Source organism: Tiliqua scincoides, chromosome 3, assembly GCF_035046505.1.
Source record: "Tiliqua scincoides isolate rTilSci1 chromosome 3, rTilSci1.hap2, whole genome shotgun sequence".
NCBI classification, from domain to species: domain Eukaryota; kingdom Metazoa; phylum Chordata; class Lepidosauria; order Squamata; family Scincidae; genus Tiliqua; species Tiliqua scincoides.
The window spans coordinates 62147355-62174047 of record NC_089823.1 but is presented as its reverse complement, the minus strand read 5'-3'; the positions used below and the strand labels follow the sequence as shown (position 1 = coordinate 62174047).

General features: G+C 42.1%; 1 protein-coding gene across 2 annotated transcripts in view; it reads right to left on the bottom strand.

The window, feature by feature from the left end:
* Positions 1-26693, bottom strand: part of SIM2 (SIM bHLH transcription factor 2) — a 72413-nt gene that overhangs the window by 24880 nt on the left and 20840 nt on the right. For both annotated transcript variants that reach the window (XM_066620817.1, XM_066620816.1), the window contains exons 2-4: positions 16871-16953; positions 13064-13153; positions 1980-2085 (exon numbers count right to left, since the gene is read on the bottom strand). In XM_066620817.1, coding sequence (XP_066476914.1) covers positions 1980-2085; positions 13064-13153; positions 16871-16953 — 279 coding nt within the window. The remainder of the gene's footprint in view (positions 1-1979; positions 2086-13063; positions 13154-16870; positions 16954-26693) is intronic.

Below are 26693 nucleotides of genomic sequence, written 5' to 3'. Positions count from 1 at the left end.
CGCTCCCTGCCCTCCGTTGGTCTGGTGGTGGCGGCGGCAGCCAGGACGCCCCTGCTCTGCTCCCTGCCCCTGTGGGGTGGGGTGTGCACGTGGAGGGCTCTGAGAGGGTGTGGGGGAGCACTGGCAGGCAGGCTGACCCCCATGCCCTGCCTACTCCCAGGTTCCAGGCGCGACAGGCAGGGAGCAGGCTGGGGGGAGGCGCAGCTGCCCATCTTCCTACCAAGCCCCCCATGCAAATGGCTCCCTTGCCCCCTCCGTACGCTGGGTGAGTGCGGAGATAAGATGAGGGGGCAGTTTTCCTGTGAGTTTGGGGCATAAATTTATCGCCGTATAGGCGAGTATCTACGGTACTTTTGAGTAAACAAGCGTAGATTGGGCTATTAACTAAATATATGTAGCTGAAATGAAAGGCACTACTCATCCCCATCTGTGTGCAACTACCACCAGAGGAAACAGCATAAACTCATTAGAATTTTTTCCATTTCCCCTCTTGCTATAAGTGCACCAACAATTATCTCAAATTAGAAGTTGGCACAATTTCAGTTTGACTATCCCCCCCAATCCAATGCAATGGCCGAGTAATGATAGGTGTTTACATGACCGGAACCAACAGCAATCTCTCCATACATAGCAGGATGTATGCCCCAAGTTTTTTGTGTATCTTTGGGCACAATCCTAACCAGGTCTACTCAGAAGTAAGTCCTATTTTATTCAATGGGGCTTACTCTCAGGAGTAAGAATACCCTGGGGGCTGGGGATATGAATAGGCCCTCAGTTTGGCTGTACTTGTCGTAAGAGCCACCGGGTAGATGGGACTCATCAGCCTGGGAAGGCAGCACATCTGAGAGAAGGAAAACTCTGATCCCAAACCTCCACTGCCTTGTGGCTACATCCAGTTATAGAAGAGCCTTCAGGAATCAACCTTGAGGCAAAATCCGGAGCCAGAGTCCCTGAGGCAGTTCATGGCTGAACACAGTCATGTTCTGGCAACTCCTGCGATGCCACTGGAAACAACTGTATTGGCCTCTACCTTTCCATTGGACCATTTCAACGACATGGAGAAGGGGGATTTGCTGCATGGGTAACAGTCTAGCCTCCATATCTACTTTACCCAGGCTTCATGCACTGGAGAGGACCATTCAGAGTGCGATACCATAGTCTTCCAAGACTGAAGGATGCCAACAACAACTCTCAGGAAAGTGTGGTTAGGATTGCGGCCTTTCTCTAATAATACTTCAAAGTAACTCCAGCTTCTTTAGTTGAAGACCAAATAGCCCAGCTATCAAGAAAGAACTTAATAAACCCACCTAAAGTCAGTCATTTATTTATATATCCAGTATGAAGCAGTATGCACAATGATCAAATACAGTAACAAATTAAATACATGTTCAACGATACGCTGTCTCTTTTAATTAAAAAAACTCTTAAATTTGTTTTTGCTTCAATCATGTGTATCTTAATTATCCTCCTTCCTTAGAAAAAGGAAAGACTATGACTGTAAACAAATTTTAAAAATAAAATGCCCTGAATATATTTAAATGACTTGCTCTGTTTTACTCTTGTAAACAAAATGTGTCAAGGTACCCCCCCCCCAAAAAAAGACATCCATTTTTGTTTTTTCACTCACATTGCCATGACTATTAAACAAGGTTTTTTTTAGCCACTTCTGTGAAACTGTTTTTGGCTTTCATGAAACCCACAATCATGCTTGGGGTGATGGAATGAAATCAGTCTTTCTTGCTGCCTTCAGTCTATCATGTGTTTTAAAACAGATCACAAAACCTCTGGACGTTTTGTTCTGTAGAGCAAAGTCATTTAAGCACTGCATTTAAACAAAACTGTTTAAGCACTGTGGCCTGTAACTCAAACTTTAGTCACTGGGAATAGACCCTGCTTTTGCAGGGTTATTAACACACTATGCTTAACTCTACATTTTCTCAACTTTTTCACTTACACATAGTCATATCTCATGGCAGTACCTTGTAAGAGATGATGAAGAGGCTGGTGAGCTGTTAGAACTGCTGTCATTTCATCATGGTCTGATGGGTGTATATACTCATAGATGCTATTGCCAGTGAGTTCCACCTGTCAAGAAGACATTTAATACTTTCAGAACTATAGCAGCTTCCCATCCCCTTTTAGTGGTATTTATCGTAGACCTCTATATGCTACATTCATACACACACCACACTGTATACATGACTGTTCTGGGCCAAAAGCAGACAATGCACATAATCTACAACGCATTTAGAACTACCATTTACAAAAATGGTTCAAATAGCACAATACATGGTTTGGATATGCCTATCTAATTAATTAATGCAATCTTTAAGATTAAGAACTAACTATCCTATAGCCATTTCTAATTTTCCATTACAGGTCCAGCCTATTTATACATGGATTTTTTATACACGGATTTGACTCAACACAAATGGCCCCTGCAAATGAGAAGGAATGCGCTGATCCCTGGAGAAAGGGAAAATGCACCCCTTTAAAATCAGTTTAAAAAACTGAACAGTCCTTTAACAATAGCCTCCTTAATGAGAGGGGGGGGCAGCTGGCTGACAATCCTTCAGTCCTTCTCTCTTGTCTTCTTAATGACTCTTATCTTGCATCACAAAGGTCAGCAAGGTTGTTTTAAAATCACTGGTGCAAAGTAACTGTTTTTTAAAATGTTTTGCTATAGTGCATTTTTTGCCATCCACATGAATGCTTGGAACGGAACCCATGCGAATAATTAGTCTCAACCTGTACTTGCGTAGTTACTGCAGAGCAGGAAAAATGAGAGATCACTCACAGAATATTTAAATCCTACAATATTTCATGAAGAAAAATAGTTCTGAATCAACAGAAGATGCATATAGCCCTTTAAAAAATAGCTGAAATCTCACCAATCAACTGTCTCATTGCGATGTGGTATCACAGGGAAAAACTATATACAGTCCCCAATCCCTCCACCCCAGCCACTCTGATTTTCATGGTTGTTTTTTTTAAAGGGCTATCCATATACATATATGTATTTGTGATTCCTAAGTTAATCTAACGCTATTATTGCATTTGATTCCCCATCCAGCTAGGAATACTGTGCACAGGCATGCTGCAAAAGCTGGTTTGGATGACAGACTTTTCAGTGTGAATTCACACATTATGTATATAGATTTTGTTAATAGACTGAGCATATTAAACTGCTGGCATCAGTCCTCACAGTAATGACTCCCAACAGATAACTGTTTCTTATCACCTCCGCTAAATGCAATATTCAATAATTATTGAGTTAAGACAAAACAGTCCATAATGATACATAAGATTTGCTACTAGTACAGTAATATGAATGTGTGAATTTGTGCTAAGTAAGCTCTTTAAATACAGTCTGACCTCAGCATCCAAGGGGAGGGTCTGTTCCCAGAAACCCCGCGGATGCTGAAATCTGCAGATAAGGGGATCCACGGGTGGGCGCATACAGGACCTCTAGCTGTGTCTGGAGGTGCTCTGAGGTCTGCAGAGGTCACGTCTAGCAGGCCTCAGAAAGCCTCCTGGACCTGACTGGCGAAAACCTCTGGTCATGACCGGGAGCTCAGGTCTGTCCCTCCCCTGGGGGTTCAGAACCCAAGGAGAGTTAAATCTGCAGGTTCCAGATCCACAGACAAGGAGGACAGACCTGTAAAACCATTACTGAACCTTTGTGATTACTACCCATTTTATCTACATCCAAAATGCAATATTTTGTCTCCGAGAGACCATCATGAAAGAAGAATCCAAGCTCTTCATTAGGGTTGGAGTCTACTCTATTTCACCTACTTTTGTGGTGATCATAACTGATTGGAAGTCTCCGATTTTAAAATACATATATGAAAATTATTCTAATTCGTTCTACATTAATCAGTGGTGTACCTGGAGGGGTGCATGGAGGGCAATGCCCCGGGCGCTGTGCTTGGGGGACCAGCACTGTGACCCTCTTGCTCCCCCCCAGATATGCCCAGAACAACGCCAACAGTGGCTACAAGAGCAAAGTCACTGTTGGCATGGTTCAATGCCGCTCTGAGGTCTGTCCCTCCCCTCCCCTTTCTTTAAACGAGGAGGAGGAGGGCGGCACTCAGATCAGCGAAGAACCATGCTGAGAGTGGCTGCACTCCTGCAACACTCTCATGCGGTTCCCAGTAGCATCTGAGGGCCACCCCCTCTTCTCTCCTTTAAAGAAAGGGGAGGGGAACAACCCTCAGAGCAGCGGGAAGCAGCACACGCCTCCTCTGATTTCAAAGGAGACACATGCACCTTCTGGCTACATCTGAGCTTTTTGACCCTCTTGGAAGTGGCGCCCAGGACAGAGGCATGTGCTGCTTTCAGGAGGCAGGCGGTGCACGCCTCCTGGGCACCACTTCCAGCGGCGCCAAAACACTCCGATGGAGCCTTTCACACTGCTTAGAAGCTGTGTGAAAGGCTCCATCAGAGCCTGGGCTGCCTCCTTCCTTCCCCTTTTTCTTGAAGAGGGAACTGAGGAGGCAGTCATGTGGAAGTAATTGCAGTGACGATTATGTCACTGCAATTACTTCTGGGTCAGGGGCAGAGGCAGCGAAGACAGAGGTGGCCCTGCGCAGGGAAAAGCCCAGAACCATCTCTGACATTAATTACCCTGTATCACCTTTCTTTTCATAATCTGTATCTTGTCTCTATTCATCTGAACTTCTGCATACCTGTGTAAAAATTTACATAGTGGAATGTAACATGCTGGAATCAAATTTAAAGAATACAGTACAAACCCCGAGTTTCATTATAAGAGATGTGAACTATATATCCCTTTTTGCTAACATTTGACACTTGTAAGATTATATCAGTCAAAGAGGTCCAAATACATGCAATAATTTGCATAAAGAAAGAATCAATACTTAAAGCTTGTATTTACAATCAATGCCAAGTCAGCCAATTGTTTAGTGCAGCCTGGGCTCCAAAGAAGAGAAAGGGATGAGCTGATGTAATGTAACCTATTGCTCTAAGTCAGAGAAATGGATTTTCTAAGATATCCGGAATGTACTTTAAAAAAAAATAACAAAACGCTTTTGTAAAAATTCCAAGTTCTCTGATTCACAAATAGATATTTTCCAATAATTTTCCAATGTTTTATTTCATTATTCATACATGTCTACAAGTGAATTATTTCAAGTTCTCTTTCCAGCTTTATTGCCTCCCCCCACGCAATCTAAGCCTCCTCTTGCCTATGCCTGTTTAACAGTACAACCAGATGTTTACGCATTCTTTTGAAGGGACAGTTTCCAACAAACATCCCATATAATTACCAGCATTCATCTACTTTGGATGTGCGAGTATAAACTGGAAATTATATCCATTAATTTCAGTGGAGGTTACTTCCAAGTGCGTAGGACTAAGATGCTACATCTTTCTCTAGTTCAGTGGTTCTAGCACTGGGACCCGTTTTTTAGAAAGAGAATCTGTTAGAACCCACCAAAAGTGATGTCATGACCGGAAGTGACATCATTAAGTAGGAAAATTTGTAATAATCCTAGGCTGGAATCCTACCCACACTTACCCAGGAGTAAGTTCCATTGACTATCATTAAGAACGTAAGAACGGCCACGCTGGATCAAGCCATAGGCCCATCTAGTCCAGCTTCCTGTATCTCACAATGGCTAACCAAATGCCCCAGGGAGCACAATAATTTAACAATAATCATTGTTTAAATCATATACATAGTAGCCTGTTAAAAGTACAGATTTCCCCAAATGCAGATATATACCAGCCTAATATATTAAAAATAAAATATTGAAATTTGTGGGGATCCATCTGAAATTGGTTCGTGACCCACCTAGTGGTTCCTGACAGACAGTTTGAGAAACTCTGCTCCAGTGGATTGTATTTAAGAATTCCAGAACGTTGATTTTAATGGTGACATAACCAGACCGCAAACTTAGGGTGCAATCCTATCTTGCGCTGGAACAGGCAAGCCAAGAGGCTTGCACTGTATCCAGTGTAAAATAAGTGCCCAAAGTGGCGCAGCCAGAGATATGGGGTAAGCCACTACAGCCCCTATGGGTCTCCTCCTCCTCTCCAAGGACAGCAGAGCAGCTTGAAGCCACTCTGCGCTGCTTGGAGAATGGGGTTGGGATCCTGCATAACTGCTGGGTCCCAGCCCCGCCCCGTTCCCTGCCCACCCACCCACCCCTGAGGCCGCCCACCACCCGCCGTCCCCCGCCCCAAAACGCCTCCCTCCTGCCTCCTCTCCACCCACCCAAGAGTCTAGCATCAGCCGAGCTTGGCCGACGCAAGGCTCGGTGCCTCCATTGGCAGGAAGGCTTTGGTCAGTGTCCACAGGCCAGCGCGCCTCCATGCACCAGCCTAGCCGACTCACGAGGAGGTGCAAACATTCCTTATGGCACATTTGCAACCCTCCTGGGCTGGTGGAAGTGACTTGCGCTGGCCCAAGGGTGCCTCAGGATTGCACCTTTAGAGTGCTTTCTCCAAGTTCAGTCCCTTTAAAAAGACTACTCTCCAATAGCTTGAGCCCTGCAGTCTCAATATACATATGACTTTCGTCCCCTTCCCTCGGGTAAACTGGTAGGCGCAATTGCAGGGAGGCCTGTTCTGGCTCAGTACAAGATTAGGATTGTGCTGTATGTTAACTAAAAATTAGTACTGTATGTACTGTTCATCTTTTTTAAACTAATAAGGGTGCAATACAAACCTGCCCTGGAGCAAGCAGGCCAGTAGGCCTACACTGCATCCAAGGCAGGATTGGGGCTGCAAGCGGCTCAGCCCAGGGCAAGGGGAATCACTTCCCCTTACCCCAGGTAAAGTCACAGCAGCCCCAATGGTACTACTCGGATCTGCGCCACCTCAAGCAGTAGCGCAAATCTGAGCAGTCCGGGACTGCACTGCCCCGGGCTGCCCAAGAATGAGTTTAGGATCCAGCATAACAAGCTCGGCCGACGCAACCTACCTGCCTCCTGTGGTCCACATCGGTGTGGGGAGGCTGGCGCATGTCTGTGTGCCAGCCTAACCCCACTTAGGTTGTCGCAAAAGTGCTTTATGGCCCAAGGCGCGGTTTGGACTGGGCCCTTAAGTTACGTAAATATTTAAGGAACAGTATAAGGGGCTCTTCAGTTTTAAATCAATTTTTAATGGCTATAACAACCAAATAGTATGAACTTTTTATTTAAGAAATATCTAAACACCAATGGAAATGTTTAGATTAATAACTTAAATTGGTCTTTTTGCCTTGTTATATAACTGTCAGTTTAAAACTGTCTTACTTTAAATCAGTTGACTCTGACTAGGGACCCTCGATGGTGGGCAAAGGGTAGTCCCTAGTTGATTATTTTGTCAATCTCATTCATAATCATCAGGAAGTATGGAAAGCCCTTCATCGCTGGCTTGCCTAATCATAATAGAAGTAGACTGAAATATCTATGCCCCTGAAACCATCAAGGTGATGCAATTTCCAATAGGATCTCTGCTGCAGCTCCTATTAAGAAATGTCACTTGAATGATGCCTGGCCAGTGAGTAGGATTATCTAAAACTGAAAACATACTGAAATGTAATAAATTGTTAAAGAGAAGCAAAATGGATTTACCAAATATTCTTCTTTTAAGAAAAGGCTTTGTTTAAAAAAAAGAAAAGAAAAAAGAAAAAAAAGCAAGGGCATCCAATTCAATATTCAACATAATTTGGTGGTACAACAGAGTCAACTTTTTTTGTGAATTTTTGGTATCCCCTTCACAGTAAACTAATTAAAAATGGATTGCATATAAAGAACATAAAGGTTTGCAGCACTTCAAAAACTACCTTTATTGTTGCAGTCCACATTCAAATAAGTAATATCAATGAGACTAGCACATTTTTTTAAAAAATCCCAGACAGAATTGGGCATTTACAATTTGGAATGCATAGCTTCTTAAATCCCAAATCCTGTACTCTATAAATGAGTCTGTGGGTTGGATTTCACAGTTCTCTGTATTGTTAACCAATTTAACTAAGGACCAAATTTAAGTACATGTTTGAACTCACATGCTTTCCATAAGCTTGTATTTTGCTTATCTTATTGAATTAAGGCTGAAATGAATTAAGGGGTTGGAAGTCTATCCAACAAATGGAAAGTGCCAAAAGCTGAAATGTAATTGCAGCCCCAAAGAGAAGAGCTCTTGCTCAGGGCACCAGCTAGCATAAAACAGGAGCCTTGAAGTTGTTCAAGCTTCACAGCAGAGGTGGGAAGGGAAAGGACACACATTTATGCTCTCCTCCAGGATGCAGGCTGCTAGGTGCTTCAAGCAGGCAAATTAACCCTTTGCACTTGCTTTCCATCTTCCTGTGTATTTTTAGATACCCCAAACATTTTATACTCTCAACATTCCTTAAGGTTCTGGAACCTCACAAGACCGCTGAGGTGAGTGCATTAAAATTATATTTTTCTTTTAACACACATACTTATTATTATTATTATTATTATTATTATTAACAGTATTTATATACCGCTTTTCAACTAAAAGTTCACAAAGCGGTTTACAGAGAAAAATCAAATAACTAAATGGCTCTGCATTATAACATTCTGCATACACAAGGAGTTCCCCCAAGTATGTAAAGACTAATGCTTATTGGAGGGGGGACGGGACACATTTAGTTTCCCATCTGATATGCACTCAATCACCTGCATTTGCTATTAGTATATAGGATCTAAAATTTTGAAGGTCATATCTGAGTACATTTTATGAACTGGAGGATCCAGTCCTTCCTCTGGCTAACAAACAGCTATGTGAATATGTACTAATGTGCAAAATTTAGTCTTATCCTTTTGGTATTCATAATCTTGTTTTGAGAGACACAAGTGGTACATATGCACCCTAATGAGCACAAACACTGCTCTTAGTTTCCATCTGTACATCTCTTTCTGCAGAGGGAAAAGGAATTACTGACATCTAGACCTGGTACAACACTGCTCTCCAATTCTACCTCTTTTGGAGGGGGGGGCAGAGAGGCACCACTTCTTTTCTGTGTAGCTTTTTCCACTTATTGTTCACAAAGGAGAAAGGAATTATATCCAGGGTTCAGCTGAGGGGGAGGAGAGCTCCACAACATCTCCTGCAGCAGGTGCAGTGATATTATCAGTAGGAACACTCAAGTGCTGCCTTTGAACCTTTTTCAAAAGATCCTGAGCAGAGAAGAATCAGGCTCTGTAGGAGGCAAACTGAGAAAACTGCTTAGGGACATAATGACTAGGCCATCCTTGTTCCCAAGAGCTACCTAAGGGCAGTGGTGGACCTCCCCAGCCCTGCGTTCCAGGGCAAAGGTTTGTGATGGCGCCCCCTGCGGGATGTCGCGCCCCCCCCCCCACTTACCTGGAGCTCACTGAGCCTCACACGACTCCAGGACATGTTGGGGAAGCCTCTCTGAGGTCCCCCAATGCTTTAAACTGTGCTTCCAGAAAACTGGAAGCACCGTTTCTGACCCCATTGGGAGCCTCAGAGAGGCTTCCGCAGAGTCCTAAAGGTGTACAAGACATCACGCCCAGGGAATTTGCCCCACAGAATTAATGGGAGGTCTGCCACTGCCTAAGGGAAAGATAGGAATGGTGAAAGCTTAACCGACATTAGAGACAGAAAGAGGATCTGGGAAGGGTTGGGATTAAGGTACAGGCCACACATAAGCTTCTTCATAAGGCACTTCAGTTCTCATTATCTACTATGGTTACGTTCCTGGAAACCCAAGTGGATAGCGAATTTGCAGATAACAAACCATTGATCCTATGGGATCAATGGGGTTAGGTACAAGGGGTACAGTGGTGTAACTGAGGGGGGACTAGGGGGACGAATGCTCCAGGCACCAGGCTGAGAGGGCAGCACTGTGCTGCCATACACCCCCCCCCCCATGATATCCCTCCTTGCACCATTCTGGTACTCATGACCTTTTGCACAGAGGCATTCTGAGGACCAGGGAAACAGCACTCTGCCTCTCCAACCCTCAGAAGGCACTGTAAAGGCCTCGGAGGGCCGAAAAACATCACTTCCAGTTTCACAAACCAGAAGTGACGTTTTTAATCCCTTAGAAGGCCTTGTAAGGGTTGGAGAGGATTCCCCAGCCTTCAGAATGCCATCTAAATGCATAAAAACATCACTTCAGGTTTCTTCTGTGAAACCAGGAGAGATGCTTTTTGGCCCTCCGACGCCTTTACAAGGCCTTTGGAGGGTTGGGAAGGGTGTGCGGGGCCTCCAAAAGGGAGGCAAGGGGTGGAAGTCCTCCAGTGGAGGTATGACAGCTAGACTGGTGGGGAGGGTGGCAGCTTGCAACCATGGCCCCGGTTGGTACCAGGGCCAGGATCACTACTGAAAGGGTACCATAAGGAAGGGAAGGGCTATGTTCCTTGCCATCAGATGAATTCAGCAGAGATCTTCAGGAAGCCAGCAGAGTGCAGCAGGAAATGCCAAAAGATCTATGAATGCTGCAGAGACCTTCCACAGGCTGCAGGGACCTTCACCTGGAGTATTATGTCCAGTTCTGGTCGCCACATCTCAAAAAGGACATAGTGGAAATGGAAAAGGTGCAAAAGAGAGCGACTAAGATGATTACTGGGCTGGGGCACCTTCCTTATGAGGAAAGGCATTTGGGCCTCTGCAGCCTAGAAAAGAGGTGCCTGAGGGGGGACATGATTGAGACATACAAAATTATGCAGAGGAAGGATAAAGTGGATAGAGAGATGCTCTTTGCACTCTCACATAACACCAGAACCAGTGGACATCCACTAAAATTGAGTGTTGGGAGGGTTAGGACAGACAAAAGAAAATATTTCTTTACTCAGCGTGTGGTTGGTCTGTGGAAATCCTTGCCGCAGGATGTGGTGACAGCATCTGGCCTGGATGCCTTTAAAAGGGGATTGGACAAATTTCTGGAGGAAAAATCTATTACGGGTTACTAGCCATGATGTGTATGTGCAACCGCCTGATTTTAGAAATGGGCTATGTCAGAATGCCAGTGCAAGGGAGGGCACCAGGATGCAGGTCTCTTGTTATCTGGTGTGCTCCCTGGGGCATTTGGTGGGCCACTGTGAGATACAGGAAGCTGAACCAGATGGGCCTATGGCCTGATCCAGTGGGGCTGTTCTTATGTTCTTCAGAATGGCTACTGTAATCAGCCCAGACCCCCTTAAAATGACCAGCAGAAGCTTCTGCTGGCCATTTTAAAGGGGTCTGCACTGGTCACAGGCACAATTCGGAAGGTCCCTGCATAGCAAACAATGAGAACAGAGGTGCAAATAACAAGGTAGCAATTCTGCCCCTCATGGATAAGCAAATTCGAAGATAGATAATTTGCATATAAACAGAACTGACTGTATGCAGAATCTTCTGTCTGTGTGTACCAGACTTTAGAAGAAGGAAGGTGGTTCCTTTCCCCTGGATGTCAAAACATGCATTGAGAATGCTTCTGCCACACAAACTTCCTTGCCATGCCTTCCTTTCTTACTTCCTTACAAGTAAATGTGCACATGCTTGGGTTGTAAGTTGCTAAAGAATAACTTTTTTTAAACTATCGATGTTGTGGTAATTGTAAGTTATGAACAAAGTCTCATATTCCAAATTCCTTTTTCACAAATGGAAGGCATTTCTGACTGAGCAAAGGGAAGCTTGATTTTTGCTGATCTTCCTTATGTCTCCATCCTTCAAGCCATACAATGCTCTTCCTGAAACTCTTGCTCAGAGTGGAATTTCAGTGGAAGTAGAGGACATAAGAACATAAGAACATAAGAACAGCCCCACTGGATCAGGCCATAGGCCCATCTAGTCCAGCTTCCTGTATCTCACAGCGGCCCACCAAATGCCCCAGGGAGCACACCAGATAACAAGAGACCTCATCCTGGTGCTCTCCCCTACATCTGGCATTCTGACTTAACCCATTGACCATTGAGCTGAGGAGATGGTGAGAAAGTCTGCTTCCATGAACTTCCTTCCATTCATACTCCTTAGCATACAACTCTATATTTCAAACAGGGTATGAGAGATAGATCAAATCCCAGTGCTATTTGCAGTCTGACTTTTATACACCAAACATATATTCTTGAAAGTATAACCCATTGTTTTCCACTGAACTTACATCCAAGAAATTGCACTTAGGATCACAGCTAATGTTACCTTTAAAAGAAAGAAATGTAGTAGTGCCTTAAAACTCAAAACACTAACTCTTGAGCAGAACAGTAGTAAACCCAGTTTTATGACTTCTACTATAAACATATAAAACGCTTTACTGAAAAGGCCACGAGGCTGGCAAAACTCAGGAAAAATTACCCTGAATTCCATGTGAACACTCATAAATCTGCTCGTTTTTATTTTTTCTTAAAGCACATCTACTATAAAACTAGGGCTTCCTCTATTTTCTCAGCAGCCGACACAACTGCATACAATTGGAAGCACAAACTGGAAATCTCCAGGTTTTTACAGAAACATATACCATTACCACTACTGCTCTGGCTAGTTGCAAAAGCACTCAGCCAAGAATGGACAGTATAGTACTTGCTAAAGCTGCATGGGAGGTGGAATATGCTAAATCAAGCTTCTAGGTATGCCTGGGATTTGCTGAGGCTCAGCTGCAATAGTCTGCACTGGTGCCAGAGCGTGACAGAGTTAGCTAAGGACTTGTCTGGATAATGTGCTTTCCAGCACTGACATAAGGGCAATGCAGCTCCAAGGTAAGGGAACAAACATTCCCTTACTTTGAGGAGGCCTCTGTGAGTGACATCCAACTGCAGGATGCAGCATGTCACATTTCCAGTGCTGGAAAGCACTGACATAAGGGGTTAGGATTGCGCTCTAAATGTGACAATTTTATTTCTACATGGCATCCTGTTTAGAGGTAATTATGAGAAGAAAAAAGTAGTTTCCTTTCAGTGAAAAACAGTTCAAAACATTTAGCAACAACAACAAAAGTCTTAACAACTCTTTGTTGTTAAAATTGCTGAAAGGGGAAACTTTTATGTCACTGCAAAGTACTAAAGTTCATACATGGGCAAGATAATATCACCATATGCCTCCAACATCAGCATTCAACAGAGGGACAGAAACATGTTCCTACCTGGGATAAACCTAGATGAACAGAAGCTGTTTCTGAGATATACATTATTTTCCCATCAGATGCTACCACAAAAACAAACCCATCCAGAGTCTGTAAAAGAGAAAGAAATAGAGTAAAATCTTACCATTTACAATTTACAGTCAAGTTCCTTGTGAGAAGTTTTTAATTTCCCCCTACAGAAGAACATATATTAAAAAGATATTACCCATATTGGCCTGGTGAAGACTATTATACACACACCATAAAAACTTTAACTCATTCTTCTCTTACAGATGCTTGTTTTACAGCAGCAGCACTTAACATTCTCATGTTGCTGTTGGGTATTTTACTACTTAGCACAAATCCTGAATTATGTGGTTCTTGGGGGGAAAACCAATCCTGTGAGGCTGTGTTTTATGGATTAATTGGCAGAAATAGGTTATCACTCTTTGCCTTTTTAATGATACCTTAAGTGATGTTTTAAATTTTTTTGACTTTTTTGTTATTAAGATTTTGTGAACAGAAAATTATCTGACAAGTAGTTTTAAAAAACAAAGAAAATTTTTAAAATTAGCATTTCATAAAATAAAGTTTATAAAACCATGTTCATAAATTTATAGCAAATAAATTCCTTGTAAGTTAAAACTACCATCCATAATTGTTTCCAGGTAATACTGCAATATGCTTCTTTGCCTTATTACATAATGCTTGTTTGGTGCCTAATAATACACATTCTCACCAAGAACATAAAACTGACACTCAGCAAAAATTAAATTACCTGGTATTTAAAAATACCAAACCTGGGTACATTAAGTAGAAGTAAGTTCCATTTCTATCAATGAAATCTACTTTCAAGAGTGATTTTATAAATTAGAAAAGAGTGGGCCACTGGTTTGGGAATGAGGCCAAAGTTCAATGATTGACCTGCTTCCTTAGATGCTCTAACATCAATTAAAGGGTCTCAAGTAGTAGAGCTGGGAAGGACCTCTGAGTGAGACCTTAAAAGCCACTGCTCATTAGAAGATACAAGAGGCTATATGGACTAATGGTACAAGTCCTGCCTTGTGACAAAGAGGTGCTTTTTAAAGTGGTGCTCCTCTTATATAGCAAGGGACAAACCAACTGTCCCTCTTCAGCCCAACACAGCATCTTTTCCAGCAGCAGCTGTTGGTGTTTCTTCTGCATCTTTTTGGACTGAGAATTTTTGGGGGGCAAAGAACCATTTATTTATTTAATGTTACAAACTTTTTCCATTGAAAATCAGTACATTATATAAGTACTGTATTCCTAATATTGTTATGTATAATGCAGCTTCATATGGACATTTTAGTAGAAGCCACCTCTATGTAAATGTTTTTAGAATTGCAGCTCTGACCAAATATAAATGCCATATATTCTCCCCTTGAAGGGTAGAATGAAGGAAGGAGAGCATCAGCTGAAAACAAAACTAATTTCTGAATTCCTTGATAAAACAATTGCCTTTTATATTTAATTCATATTTTAAGATGCTGGAATAGCAAAAAAAAAAAAAAAAAAAAGGTAATAAAAGACTGCATGGAGAGGCAAGTTCAACATAACCCCAATAAAAAATATTCCAAATCATTCTCTGGCCTACTCAACTTTTACAGCATGTAATTGGAACCAGATTACTCTTTGGTTTCATTTTTTCTTTCTTTCTTTCTTCAGAACATAAACAAAACTTCATAACAGTATTAACATGGGAAAGAAACCATTGTTTTTTTTAAATAAAACATTATTTTAAACATTCCTCATAAACTAGCAATTTGTCCCCCAGTTATAGTTAGACTGCATCAGCACTTCCATTAGAAAACATTGCTTTTAGTGACTCTTTAGCTACTTTTTTCTGTTCCTCAGAGGTGAAGGCTTACAGTACTCATTTTCAGGGGATTAGCCTGGTTTTGCTGCAAGTTTAAACACATTTGGAGCATTCATTAATCAGAAATAATCGACAACATCACATGATACTACATCACACTTTTATGTTGTACAAAATATGAAAGAACTGATAAATTAAAGTAAAAAGTTACTCTCCAGATCAAATATATTTTATGGAGTTTATGAACTGTAGTTAGCAATCTCGAGGACAGGGAAGGCAGGGAATAAATGTGCTATTATTTTTTCCAGTCATCAAGCCTTTCAATGCATGCTAACATATATTCTGCAAAACAGATGCATTGGGTTAAGGTCATGACCTGGAATAATGGGAATATTCTGGAAAAATTACCGTACTATCAAATCTTGCTTAAGCACACATTTGATTTTATACAAATGTGGCCTTTCAGGATACAGATTTGAAATATTCTTCTTAATTGTTTTTTTCATAAAACTGACTTTCCACACAAGAATCTTGTGAAAAGATGGAAAAAAAGTATACTAAGGACATAGATGAATTTCTGGTCTCATTAAAATTACCTTCCAAATAGAATTATGACAGTATAAAAGCCAACATCAAATCATTATACAGTATGTTTTATCCTATATTACTATCAAAATAGTAACAAAAGCTGTTAACAAATTGAAACAATCCTTATTACACACTTTCTGTTGTTTTATGTTACCTCTGTTGTTTTATGTCAATAATGCATGTTTTAGCTTTTCCTCAAAAACTTCTATCAGCTTGGGAAGAAACAGCTAAATCTGGTTAGATCTGGTTTAGCTGTGGAACTAGAGGAAAAAATAAACTTCTAAATTCTACACAGCTATTTAAAGTGCACGATTTACTAATTGCAACCCAATGTCAATTGTGTGAGGAGGCAGGAAAATAAAGCTTTAGAAATTCTGAGAAGCAGTTTCACATCCTCAAGGTTTTATTTCTCTTCAGGATCTTATTTTACCTTTGTGAACTTTTAAGGCAGACTGCTACTACCTTCCACAACAGTATACAATCAAATTATTACAATTTACTGCATCTTTAACATTGGGAGGAGAGGTAGTCATTGGGGTAGGACTTAGGGAAGTACTAAATTCCTATACAAAAGTGTTTTGTGGAGATGACTGCACACTTCCTTCGAAACTCTGCTGTGCCAGACTCTCACAAAAGGGAGCGCCAGAATTCCAAAGCAGATCAACCAGATTTTGAACAACTGCATTATCAGGTGCTAACGTCAGTGGAAGATCTAATCCAGATGTTTGCCTCCCACCACAGGAGCCATGCATTCTTTTAAAGGTTTTCCCTACTGAGCAATTCAGATAATTGAAATCTCCTATTTAAAATGCACACGGAATATGCCTTTGTCATATACAAGGTACTGTTAACCAGGGCACTTGTACTCCCAACAAATGGGCATCGCCTGCCAGTGGTGTGTGGGTACTGCTGCTACTGGGCTTTTTATTTTTGCCTATTTGTGCCACGTAATTTATGGTCATGCTGTATACACAAGATCATTGCACTCATGATCTCTCTGTTTCAATTCATTCATAGCCACTCTTGATTCCATCGTCCCTAATCATAAATGCGGATTAGAATCTCCAATTTGCCCATAAAATGATCTGAATGGGAGAGGGAGAGGCAGAAAAGCATGTGCCCCCTTTAACCATCTTGACTTAACTACCATAGGTTTGGAAAAGGAGTAATTAAGCCTCCCTTAAGTTATTTTATCTGTACCCTCAGAAAAATAAAACTGACAACATGCAGTGACCCTTTTGGAAAGAAAACTCAACTCCCTCCTCAGTGTGAGGGGGAAAGACATGATATATTATCCCAGTCCTGGATGCAAGCTCAGTGTGTCTTAAAAACCAAGACCAGCTTCTCCTGAAACAGAACAAGGAAAGCAGCACTTGAAACAGCAAGAATTGCAGAGACCCTACCTGAAGCAAATGCGAGCCCAGTTCCTTTGCGACATTATCCAAGGAGCCTAATCTGCTCGGCTGTCCCCAGGCGTCTCCCAGACCTGGAAAAGGAACCAAGAAGCCTCTGTTAATGCACTGGCTGATGGGGGCAGAAGGCTTCCCACACCCCTTGACCTCTTTTTGCACAGAGACCGAGGCCACAATCCTTTCCACACTGAACTAAAATGGGGCTTACTTCTGAGTAGACATGCATAGGATTGGGCTGTTGTGGCCACGATCCTAGCCACACTTACCTGGATGCAAGTCCCACTGACTATAATGGGGCTTACTTCTGAGTAGACATACATAGGCTTGGGCTCTGAGCCACCTCAGATTTGCATAGTGGTGGTGGTGAGCAGGGGCCTGCCTCATGGAGCAAATCAGCTCCATGACATGGAGGTTAGGCAGACTGAAGAAAGACCAGGCACAATGATGAGGAGAGGGAGAGCAAGCCAGCCTGGGACACCCCAGTTCCTTGAGGTTCTGTTGCCCCTTTAAGGGAAAATCCCACACAGAGTCCCATAATCCTCCCTGAAATTGGCCAAGGAGTCCTCCTTCAGCAGGTCTTCAGATGAGGGTTTTTCCTCCAGCATTTCAAGGCTTTCCAGTGTGCATACCCCTTGCAAGAGCAGGCCCAGAGCCAGCCTTTGTCTGAGGGCTTTCCAGTGGAGTGGAGGCAAAGCCAAGCACGTCCTCGGCCTGGAAAGTGTAGACATTTAGCCCCTTCCCTCCAACAGCTGCTGCTTCTTTAGTCCAGCCTTGGGGACCACAAAGCCTTGTTCATACTCAGGCTACAATCCTAGCCATGCTTTTCTAGGAGTAAGCCCCACTGACTATAATGGGACTTACTTCTGAGTAGACATGCATAGGATTGGGCTCTGAGGCCTTTCTTTCTACATAATGCTCAAGTTTGTAGACTATGGACCCAATCCTATGCATGTCTACTCAGAAGTAAGTCCCATTATAGTCAATGGACATTACTTCCAGGTCAGTGTGAATAGGATTCCAGCCTAAAAACCCTGAAAACAGGCTTTTTATGAGGGTGCAAAAAGCTTTGCAAATGAGCATTTTAGGGCTTAATCCTATCTAGCTTTCCAGGACTGATGCAATTGTGCCAACAGGGTATATGCATGCTGCATTCTGTGGGAGGACGGACAGTTGCAGAGACTTCCTCAAGGTAAGGAAACATTTGTTCCTTTACCTCTGGGTTGCATCGCACTGCAAATTTAGATAGGATTGGGCCCTACAGCTCATATCCTAACCAACTTTCCAGTTCTGACATAGCTCTGCCAATGGGGCATGTGCTGCAGTTGGATGGCAGTCATGAAGGCCTCTTCAAGGTAAAGGAATGTTTGTTTCCTTACCTCGGAGCTGCATTGCCCTTACCTTGGTGCTGGAAAGTTGGTTAAGATTGTGCCCTAAAATGTTTATTTGTAAAGCTTGTTGTACTGTTATAAAGAGTCCATTTTCAGAGTTTTCCTGCCTTTTCTTCTCAGAGGGAAGTGCTTCTAACAATGCAATCCTATGCATGTCTACTCAGAACTAAGTCCCATTGAGTTCAATGGGACTTGCTCCTAAATAAGTGTGTATACTAGGATCTCAGCCTTAGTCACACATCAAATCCTCCATTCCCCCCCCCCCCCACACACAGGAAATGCCTTCACCCATTCATTGCATCAGGAGGAGTTTGAGAACTGGAGCAGTGGGAGGGGAGTCACGCTGGACCCCACATTTCTTTCCACTCAGATCTCTCCCCTCCATCTAACTCCAATCCTGCAAAAATATCACAGTCTTAATAAAGACAAACAATAGTTCTACAATCCTGAAAGCCGGTGCTATGATGAGACAGTGAACCCACTGTCATATATAGTTCTCAACTGAGAATAGTTCTCAACCCACTAAGACTTCACATAGTCGCAAACTACCCAAACAGTATTGTGGCGGTGGTAGTGGCTATAGACTTCAAATTGGCAACTAGCTGGTGCCTTCTGTGTAGACAACAAATCCCTCCTCTTTCGAGAGCAACTCTGTAGAAAAAACACCACAGGCCACACAAGGTCCCCTAGGATGTTTGAAAAAAAGTATTTAAATTGTGATTCCCAAGCCTTAACTGCTGTGTTCTGTATAAAGGAATGCCCAAAGTCCCTTCCATTGAAGAGCCATCATAAAGGCCTGTCACATGCAGGACACAATGGATAGCTTCTTAGTACTTCACAGATCACACCAGGCTGAAGTTGCTTCCTTTTGATGGGAGATAGAAACCAACCTCAGACTCCCAAAATTCCTTAGACATATCTGTCTTTTTGACAATTTCATTTGGGAAACCTCTCTCTCTCTCTTAAATTTCTAGTAATAATGAAAGCTGCAGCCCTTTTACAAAAACCACCAAAGTCAACAAAAGTGTCTGTAATTAAATAGAATAATTCTTTGTGGAGTGCGTCTGTCTCTCTTCCTTCTTTCCAGAAAGTGCATGGAAAAAAGACTTCCATCCCAAAATAAAGGCATCAGGTGTTACATCTCCCTCACTAGAAACCAACCCCAAGGGCATTGCTCTGGATAAAAATGAGGCATTTTAGGGCTCAAGCCTGTCTAAATATAACACTATGGGACAAATCCTATCCAACTTTTGAGCACTGATGTGCTCGACCTATGCCAAAAGGGTGTGCACTGCATTCTTGGGGGGGGGGGGGGCTTATGGAGCCTTGCTCAAGGTAAGGAAATGTTTGTTCACTTGCCTCTGGACTGCATTGTAGTTGCATTGGCACTGGAAAGTTGGATAGAACTGGGCCCTATCTCACCTAGCAGTACTAGGCTGGAAAAAGGAAACTGTGATAATATAGTCCTGAAAGAAAAGTTCTCTGAGCATGCTCATATGATCTTGCCATTCAAGAACAGAAAACATACTTTATTCTCACATGCTTAAAGACATAACACATATAGATTTATTTATAATTTCATGATCTTGAAAGCAAGTATTGGGAATGAGCCCCAGTTCAGATTATGCCTGGGTGTATTATTTACGTAGCTTGAACTTCAATTCCAATATCCTTCTTCCTTTTTTCATACATCCCCCATTTCACTGGACTCTAATAAAAGTAATTTTGTTGTACAGAAAGAGAGATTTGAATAAGAGTTTGGCATAAATCTATCTGGACCCAAGTGATATGTGATCTCCTCATTAGTGTCAGATGAGGCATCAGAGTCACGTGGTTGTTTCATATGCTCTCCTGGGTCAACTTCTTCTGCTCAGCTAACTGCTGCTGTGACTGAAGTGGCTACACTACAGCATACCTGCCAAAAGTACAGCAATCTGGCTATCTGGATATAACAGCCCAATCCTAACCACGCTTTCCTGAGAGTAAGCCCCAATGACTCTAATAGGACTTACTTCTGAGTAGACACGCATAGGATTGGGCTGCCAATCATTTAAATAAATAACCACTTATTCAGAATAAGGTCCCATTGAGTTCAGTGGAGCATACTCCTTGGTAAATGGGTATCAGATTGGAGCCTTAGAATTACATATTGTTACAAAAATTGAAACATCACCAGCTTGGGAACAAAATAAAAAATGGTGGTTAGACTGAATAAACCTGTGCATTATGTTAAGATATGGAAAAAAAAGATATGGAAAAGTCAGTACATGACTTGCACTACAATTTATTTGTATTTTTGTTCTCAAGTAAATATATATACAGCCTTTCCTTTTTATAACAAAGGGCTCGAGGTTGCTAATATAAACTACAGTACAAATCCATAAAATATAAGACTATAATATCAAATTATTATTATATCTTATGCATATTTACTTAGAAGTAACTCCCATTGCGTTTAATGGGGCTTACTCCCAGGAAACCACTCCCAGAGTGGTTAGGATTTCAGTCCTAACAAAAGCCCTTTATGGTTTAGGACTGAGGTACCTACAATACAGCCTTATTTCACATCAGCCAGCCTGTTCCATAAGATCATCAGTGAGAGCTCCACTGTGCTGTCCTTAGCTAAGGCCAGTGTAGCAGCCAGCAGGGGTTGGGCCTTTTCAGTGGCATTTTTTACGTGGATATGTTTTAATATATGTTTATAAACCCCCTTGGGTATCCTAATTGTGGCAGGAAAGGTGGGCTATAACTATTTTAAATTACATAAATTTAAACAACTGAGAAATAACTTTAAAGGTTTCCTGGAGATGATTAAACCTTTGAAAGATTTCATCATAGATGCTGCTGCTAAACTAAATTACATATTCAGAACAGCAAATGAAACTTAAAATCTTGGTCAGACAAATCAGGGAAAAATAACAACCTTTAGCAAAACTGCAAGAGAAATCAAGTTCAAATGAGAAGATCTCAAGAATCAAAATAAATGTCTGAAATTCAGGATATATTGAAGAGAGTCAAGGAGTGACAAAATTCTTAATAGACAACATTCTTGGTAGAATTTTGGTTTTTTTGTGTTAATACCTTTTCCTGTTGAAATCATCAACTTTGGGCAAGTTCCTAAAGCCCTGAGACAGAACTACCAAGTTCTGCAACTCCAAGGGATATAATTATGAATTTTTCTGGTTTTACACAAAAAAGAGCATGGCTACTCACACTAAGAGTGTAAGAATCTTTATACCAGACTTCTATAAGCTAAATAGCTGGCAGAGCTAGTAGCCCCATAGGGCAGACTGAGGCATTACTCAGGGTAATGGGAAAACCCTTATCCTGAGGAGATTTCTAACCACCTTCTAACTTGCACTGAACACAGTGCAGGCCATGCAACCTGGCTACACCAGCTCTAGTTAGGATTGGACTGCCAGAGACATAGAACAAATTACGCATACAAAAATACACATACAAAAATACAAGTACTGTATGTCCTGTAATCCTGAAAAGGATATTAGTCCACATACAGATTTACAATGCAAAAAATTGTATACATGGGGCCTCAATATCCACAGAGCCTGTATCCTCGGATTCATTTATCCTTGAATTGGGTTCAGGGCCCTCCAGCGTTCATGCACCCACGCATGTCCCTTCTGGACATGCCCCACGTGCCCCACCTCTGGAGGGGAGTCTGAGCTTAGCAGAGGTTGAGGATGTCCATCCCCAGCCTCTGCCAAGCTCAGACTGAGCTGTACAACTCAAAACACATGACCTCCGGTTTCACAGAGAAACTGGAAGTGACTTTGTAATGCCTTATAAGCAATTTAAAATGTGACTTCTGGTTTCTCCACAAGTGTTTTGAGCTGTAGAGCTCTGTCTGAGCCCAGCAGAGACTGGGGACAGTTGTCCCCAGCCTCTGCTGAGTTCACTCTCTCTTCCAGAGGCAAGGGAAGCAGAGTTCCCCTCAGCTTTGGAGGATGGGGGGGGGGTGGCCCTCGGAACACAAGTTTCAGGGAACGCCTGTCCCCACGGTTTCAGGTATCCACAGGGGGTTCTGGAATGGAACCCCCATGTTTAGGGAGATATCCCTGTACTGTACTACTGGATATATCCATTTAAACTTTAAATTCACTCCACATCAACTCATCAACAAGAAAGAATCATTCTGACTCACTTGAAATTGGAATTTTCTGCAAAATTTGCAAATTTCAGCAGAAGTGAAGGTAACAGAGATCTATTGCAAAATGCTCATTCCAGGATGAGCCAAATAAAAGGGGGGAAAAAAAACAGAGGTCAAAAAATCGAGAGCAACCACAGCAACCATCTAAATTTCTCCAAACAGCAAAAGCAATTGTTGCGTCAAAATTCTAAAGGATTACTGAAGTAAAAGTCAACTACCTATTTAAAGTCATAGTTTGTTAGAAATATTGTTATAATTACATTATTATTGCTATAATTACAATTATCTTTTTCAAAGATAAAAACAAAATCTTGAGAGGCTGGTAAGGTATAAAGCTAGGCGGGTCCTGATAGTGTTATTTGAAAAAGGGGGGCCCTGAGCTAAAATGTTTGGGAAGCACTGCACTACTAGAGAGTTAGGGCCCAATCCTATCCAATTTTCCAGCTTTGGTGTAGCCACAATGCAGCCCTGTGGTAAGGTATGAGAACATGTGTTCCCTTAAGAAGGCCCCAGTGACTGCCTCCACCACCACCACCACAGGATGCAGTACATACCCTACTGGCACAACTGCACCAGCACTGGAAAATTGGATAGGATTGGGCCCTTAGTTGTTGGGATTTTTCTTTAAGTTTTGCATATTACTGGTATTTGGTAGCATATTGGTAGGCGTATTTTGGTTCATGGTGTCAAGACAAAAACCAACTACAGAAAACATAATACAGGAAGAGAAATAAGCTTGTTCAAAATTCATGAAGTATAACCAAATATCTTGTAAACTAGGTAAAGGCAATTTGGGGCTAAAGTTGCAGCCTGCTATTTGGGGAAGTGTTTGCTTGAATGGAGGCATGATTGGGGAACAACCTGCTGGCAGCTGCTCATCACAGACTTCCCTTCAAAGCAGAAACCAAGCAGGAGACAAAGAGACACCCCAGCAAGAGAAAACAAGATAGGAGATTTGTGTCCTGTCTGCAGGTCTAGGCTCAAACTGAGGGAGGACGGAGAATTTGTGTTCCAGGTATAGTTAGCAGATTACTTACTCAAAGTCATCTGGAATGCTCCAGTAAGCAAGTTGACCCTCACCATCAGAGGCAGAGGCTAGAGCAGAACCAGAATACCAAAGAGAACCAACGTTCAGGGGACAAGTTCACCCAAAGACCCAAAACAACATATCTGGAAGAGGAATAGAGGAATTTTTAAAAATCAGGCCCCACATGAAGGGAAGGATGAGGCTCACCAACTGTTCTCTTTCCCTGGGGTTACTGCTGCAGTTGCCAACATCAGTTGACCGGAAGGTATACATGAAATGAGTGAATGGATTATGCATGAGAGTCTAGTTTAGCCACAGTCTCATGATTCTTCTTTCCTGAGCTCTGTATTCAATAAAGCTTGTTGCTGTTGGAATTGCTGCCCGAGAGCTTTCCCATTCAGGACCAAAGAGCCCAAACTTGCAGAGGAACTGGGAGCTGCTGGAGCCTGAGGAACCCCGTTGGTCCCCTTTCCTTGAAAGTGGATGCATTTGGGTCAATGCCGGTTTTGTCCTCTAACACTGTATTGCTGCATCTGATTGCCCCGCAGTTACAGTTCTACAGCTTACTAGCAGACAGTCATATTCACCCATTTGAAGTTTAAATCAAACATTTCTTCACAGACAAATTTCTTCAAGAGAAAAGACTAAAAAGAAATAGAGAGCTATTTTTAAATGAATGCTTTTGAATTTAAATAAATGCTGTCACATGAGGTATCTGCATCTCTGAACTAAACTTTTTTTTAAATGTAAAATTAACAGCCCAATCCTATTCTCCTCCCCCCCACCCTACTATTGCGGTGGTGCCAAAATGGCTACCACTGTATCCTGCAACAGGGCAGTTGCAGAGGTCTCTTCTGGGTAATCCTCAGCAGGGTGGAGGGGTCTACTCGGATCTGCACTAGAAAATTTGCTGCTGCAGGTTCATATGGGCCTGTACTGATGGATCAAGTCCAGGAAGTGGGCTCGGATTTGGTGGCTGCCACTGAACCCCAATCCCAGACCCCATCCTGTTGCCTCCCCATCTCCCCCTGCCGAAGTTGCTACCTCATTCCACCCTCCCTCCACCTCATCCCACCTCCCCAGCCAACTTACCTGCCTCGGCGGGCCCAGGGGAACCACAGGTACATGTGGGAAGACTCCAGCTTTCCTGCTGGTGTTCTGATAATGCACACTTCTGTGCACAAGTCCCTTTTATGACTGCTGTAAGGCAGTAAGCATTGGTGGAACACTCATTCCGCCAGTGGGGCAACCAGTACAATTGGGTTATAAGGTATTAGTTGATATTCAAACGCCAGAAAAAGCACCAAAGAAAACAAGTTTTAACCACAGTTATTAAAAGTTAGTTGGAAAAATAAAGAATTGCAACCTCTAGATGTCGATAAAATATTTTCTGCAGTGACATATTTAAATGAAAAAACAAGAGTTTGGAAATAAATGTTCAAGGTTTATGACAGCTTGGCAAAGAAAACCCAAAGGAACAAAGTACTAGAGCATAAAAAAAATATGGCAAACGTATGAAACTAAGTAAATTGAAAATGAGTTAGCAAAACTCTACACCAAACTGTACACATCTGGAAAAAGCAGTTAAAAAAAATAGAATAGTATTTTGATAAATTAGAGCAGTACTCCTCTAATAGTCCTGGGAATAAGTCCTTTTAAATACTGTGGGACTTACTTCTGAGTAAACATGCATAGATATGCTGCAGGAATACAGCTAATGAAAGAAACATTAAGGTTCAAACCAAAGCATTACTGAGGAAAAAGAGAAACAGGAAATACCTCAGCTAAATCAACCTCCTGGGTGTGGTGGATTTACAGGAGATTTTTATAAAACATATGTAGATCTTTGCACTGTACACGAGTGCCATAGTTAATATCTCTTTTTAAAGACAATACTACAGCCATTTTCAATCACTGTGCCATGGCACACTGGTGTGCTGCGCGGATGGTCTGCATGTGTGCCTCAGGAGTTTGGGGAGGGTCATTTTTTAGTATGGCCATTGGGGGATTGGAACCCCCAACCAGCAGCATGGTGTGCCTTGGCAATTGTCAAAATACTAATGGTGTGCCTTGGCAATTCTAGAAGCTTGTCAGTGTGCCATGAAATGAAAAACGTTGAAAATCACTGCCATACTGTATGGAGGACTACCAAAAATGCGTTACAAGTAAAGACTGGTGGTAATTCCAGAACTGGGGGTGGCGGGGTGGGGGACATGACTTGGAACATGCAGAGTCCTACAGGTCTCTTGCCATTCTGAACAAAAATGCAAAAGATTTTTACAGGAGTTCAACCACAAAGATTTAGAGCAGTGTTTCTCAAACTGTGAATTGGCCGAACTGTGGGAACTGACTATCAGGCGCATTCTAAATGCTGTTCATTATAGTAATCTAACTAAGTCACCATTTGCCAAGTCATCAAGTCTAAGTTACCTACCAATAAAAAGTTAATATATGTGATAATTTGAAGATGGCAAAGATATCTAGAGGAACAGACTGTGGAATTTCCTTACTAGCAGAGGACTACCATTTTCTCCAGATGCACTTCAGACTGTACAGGAAATTCAAAATCCATTTTATCAACAACTATACAGGTTTGGAAACACCTGTAAAGAAACATTATCCTACAATGTCCCCTCTTATTCTACTATTGAATTAGCCATTAGCAATTCATTCAAACAAATACAAACAATTCAAAAACTGAGAAGCCAAAGGCATTTATAGGTTAAGAAACTTGGAACCCCATCCCAAGCCATGCCAATGCGGGGGGAGTCATGATGGCCTCCTCAAGTTCAGGGGACGTTTGTTCCCTTACCTTGGGGCTGGCAAACTGCATCAGCTCTGGAAAGTTGAACAGGATTGGGCCCTTGAAGCTAATGGACTACCACTGTTCGGAATACGAATTAGAGGGGGGAAAATGGCAATTAACTCAGTGCAATGGTTTCAAATATACTGTATCACCTACTGCACTCTACAACAAATGGTGAAAGAGTAAGTAAGAAAGTTACAAATATGTTTGAAAATTTGATATGGAAAACACCAAACTCATCTAAAGATTTTAACATTAGCAACCTACAAAATACTATTAGAAGAATAACTGAGTATCAAAGGTACAGTATATTTGGTGCAAGAAAAAAAAAAGTCTGGACAGAAAAATATCTAAGGCCACAAGAAATATACTATGGAGTAAAAAACCTATACAAGCCTGTCTTGGCAACTTTGAAAACCTACTGC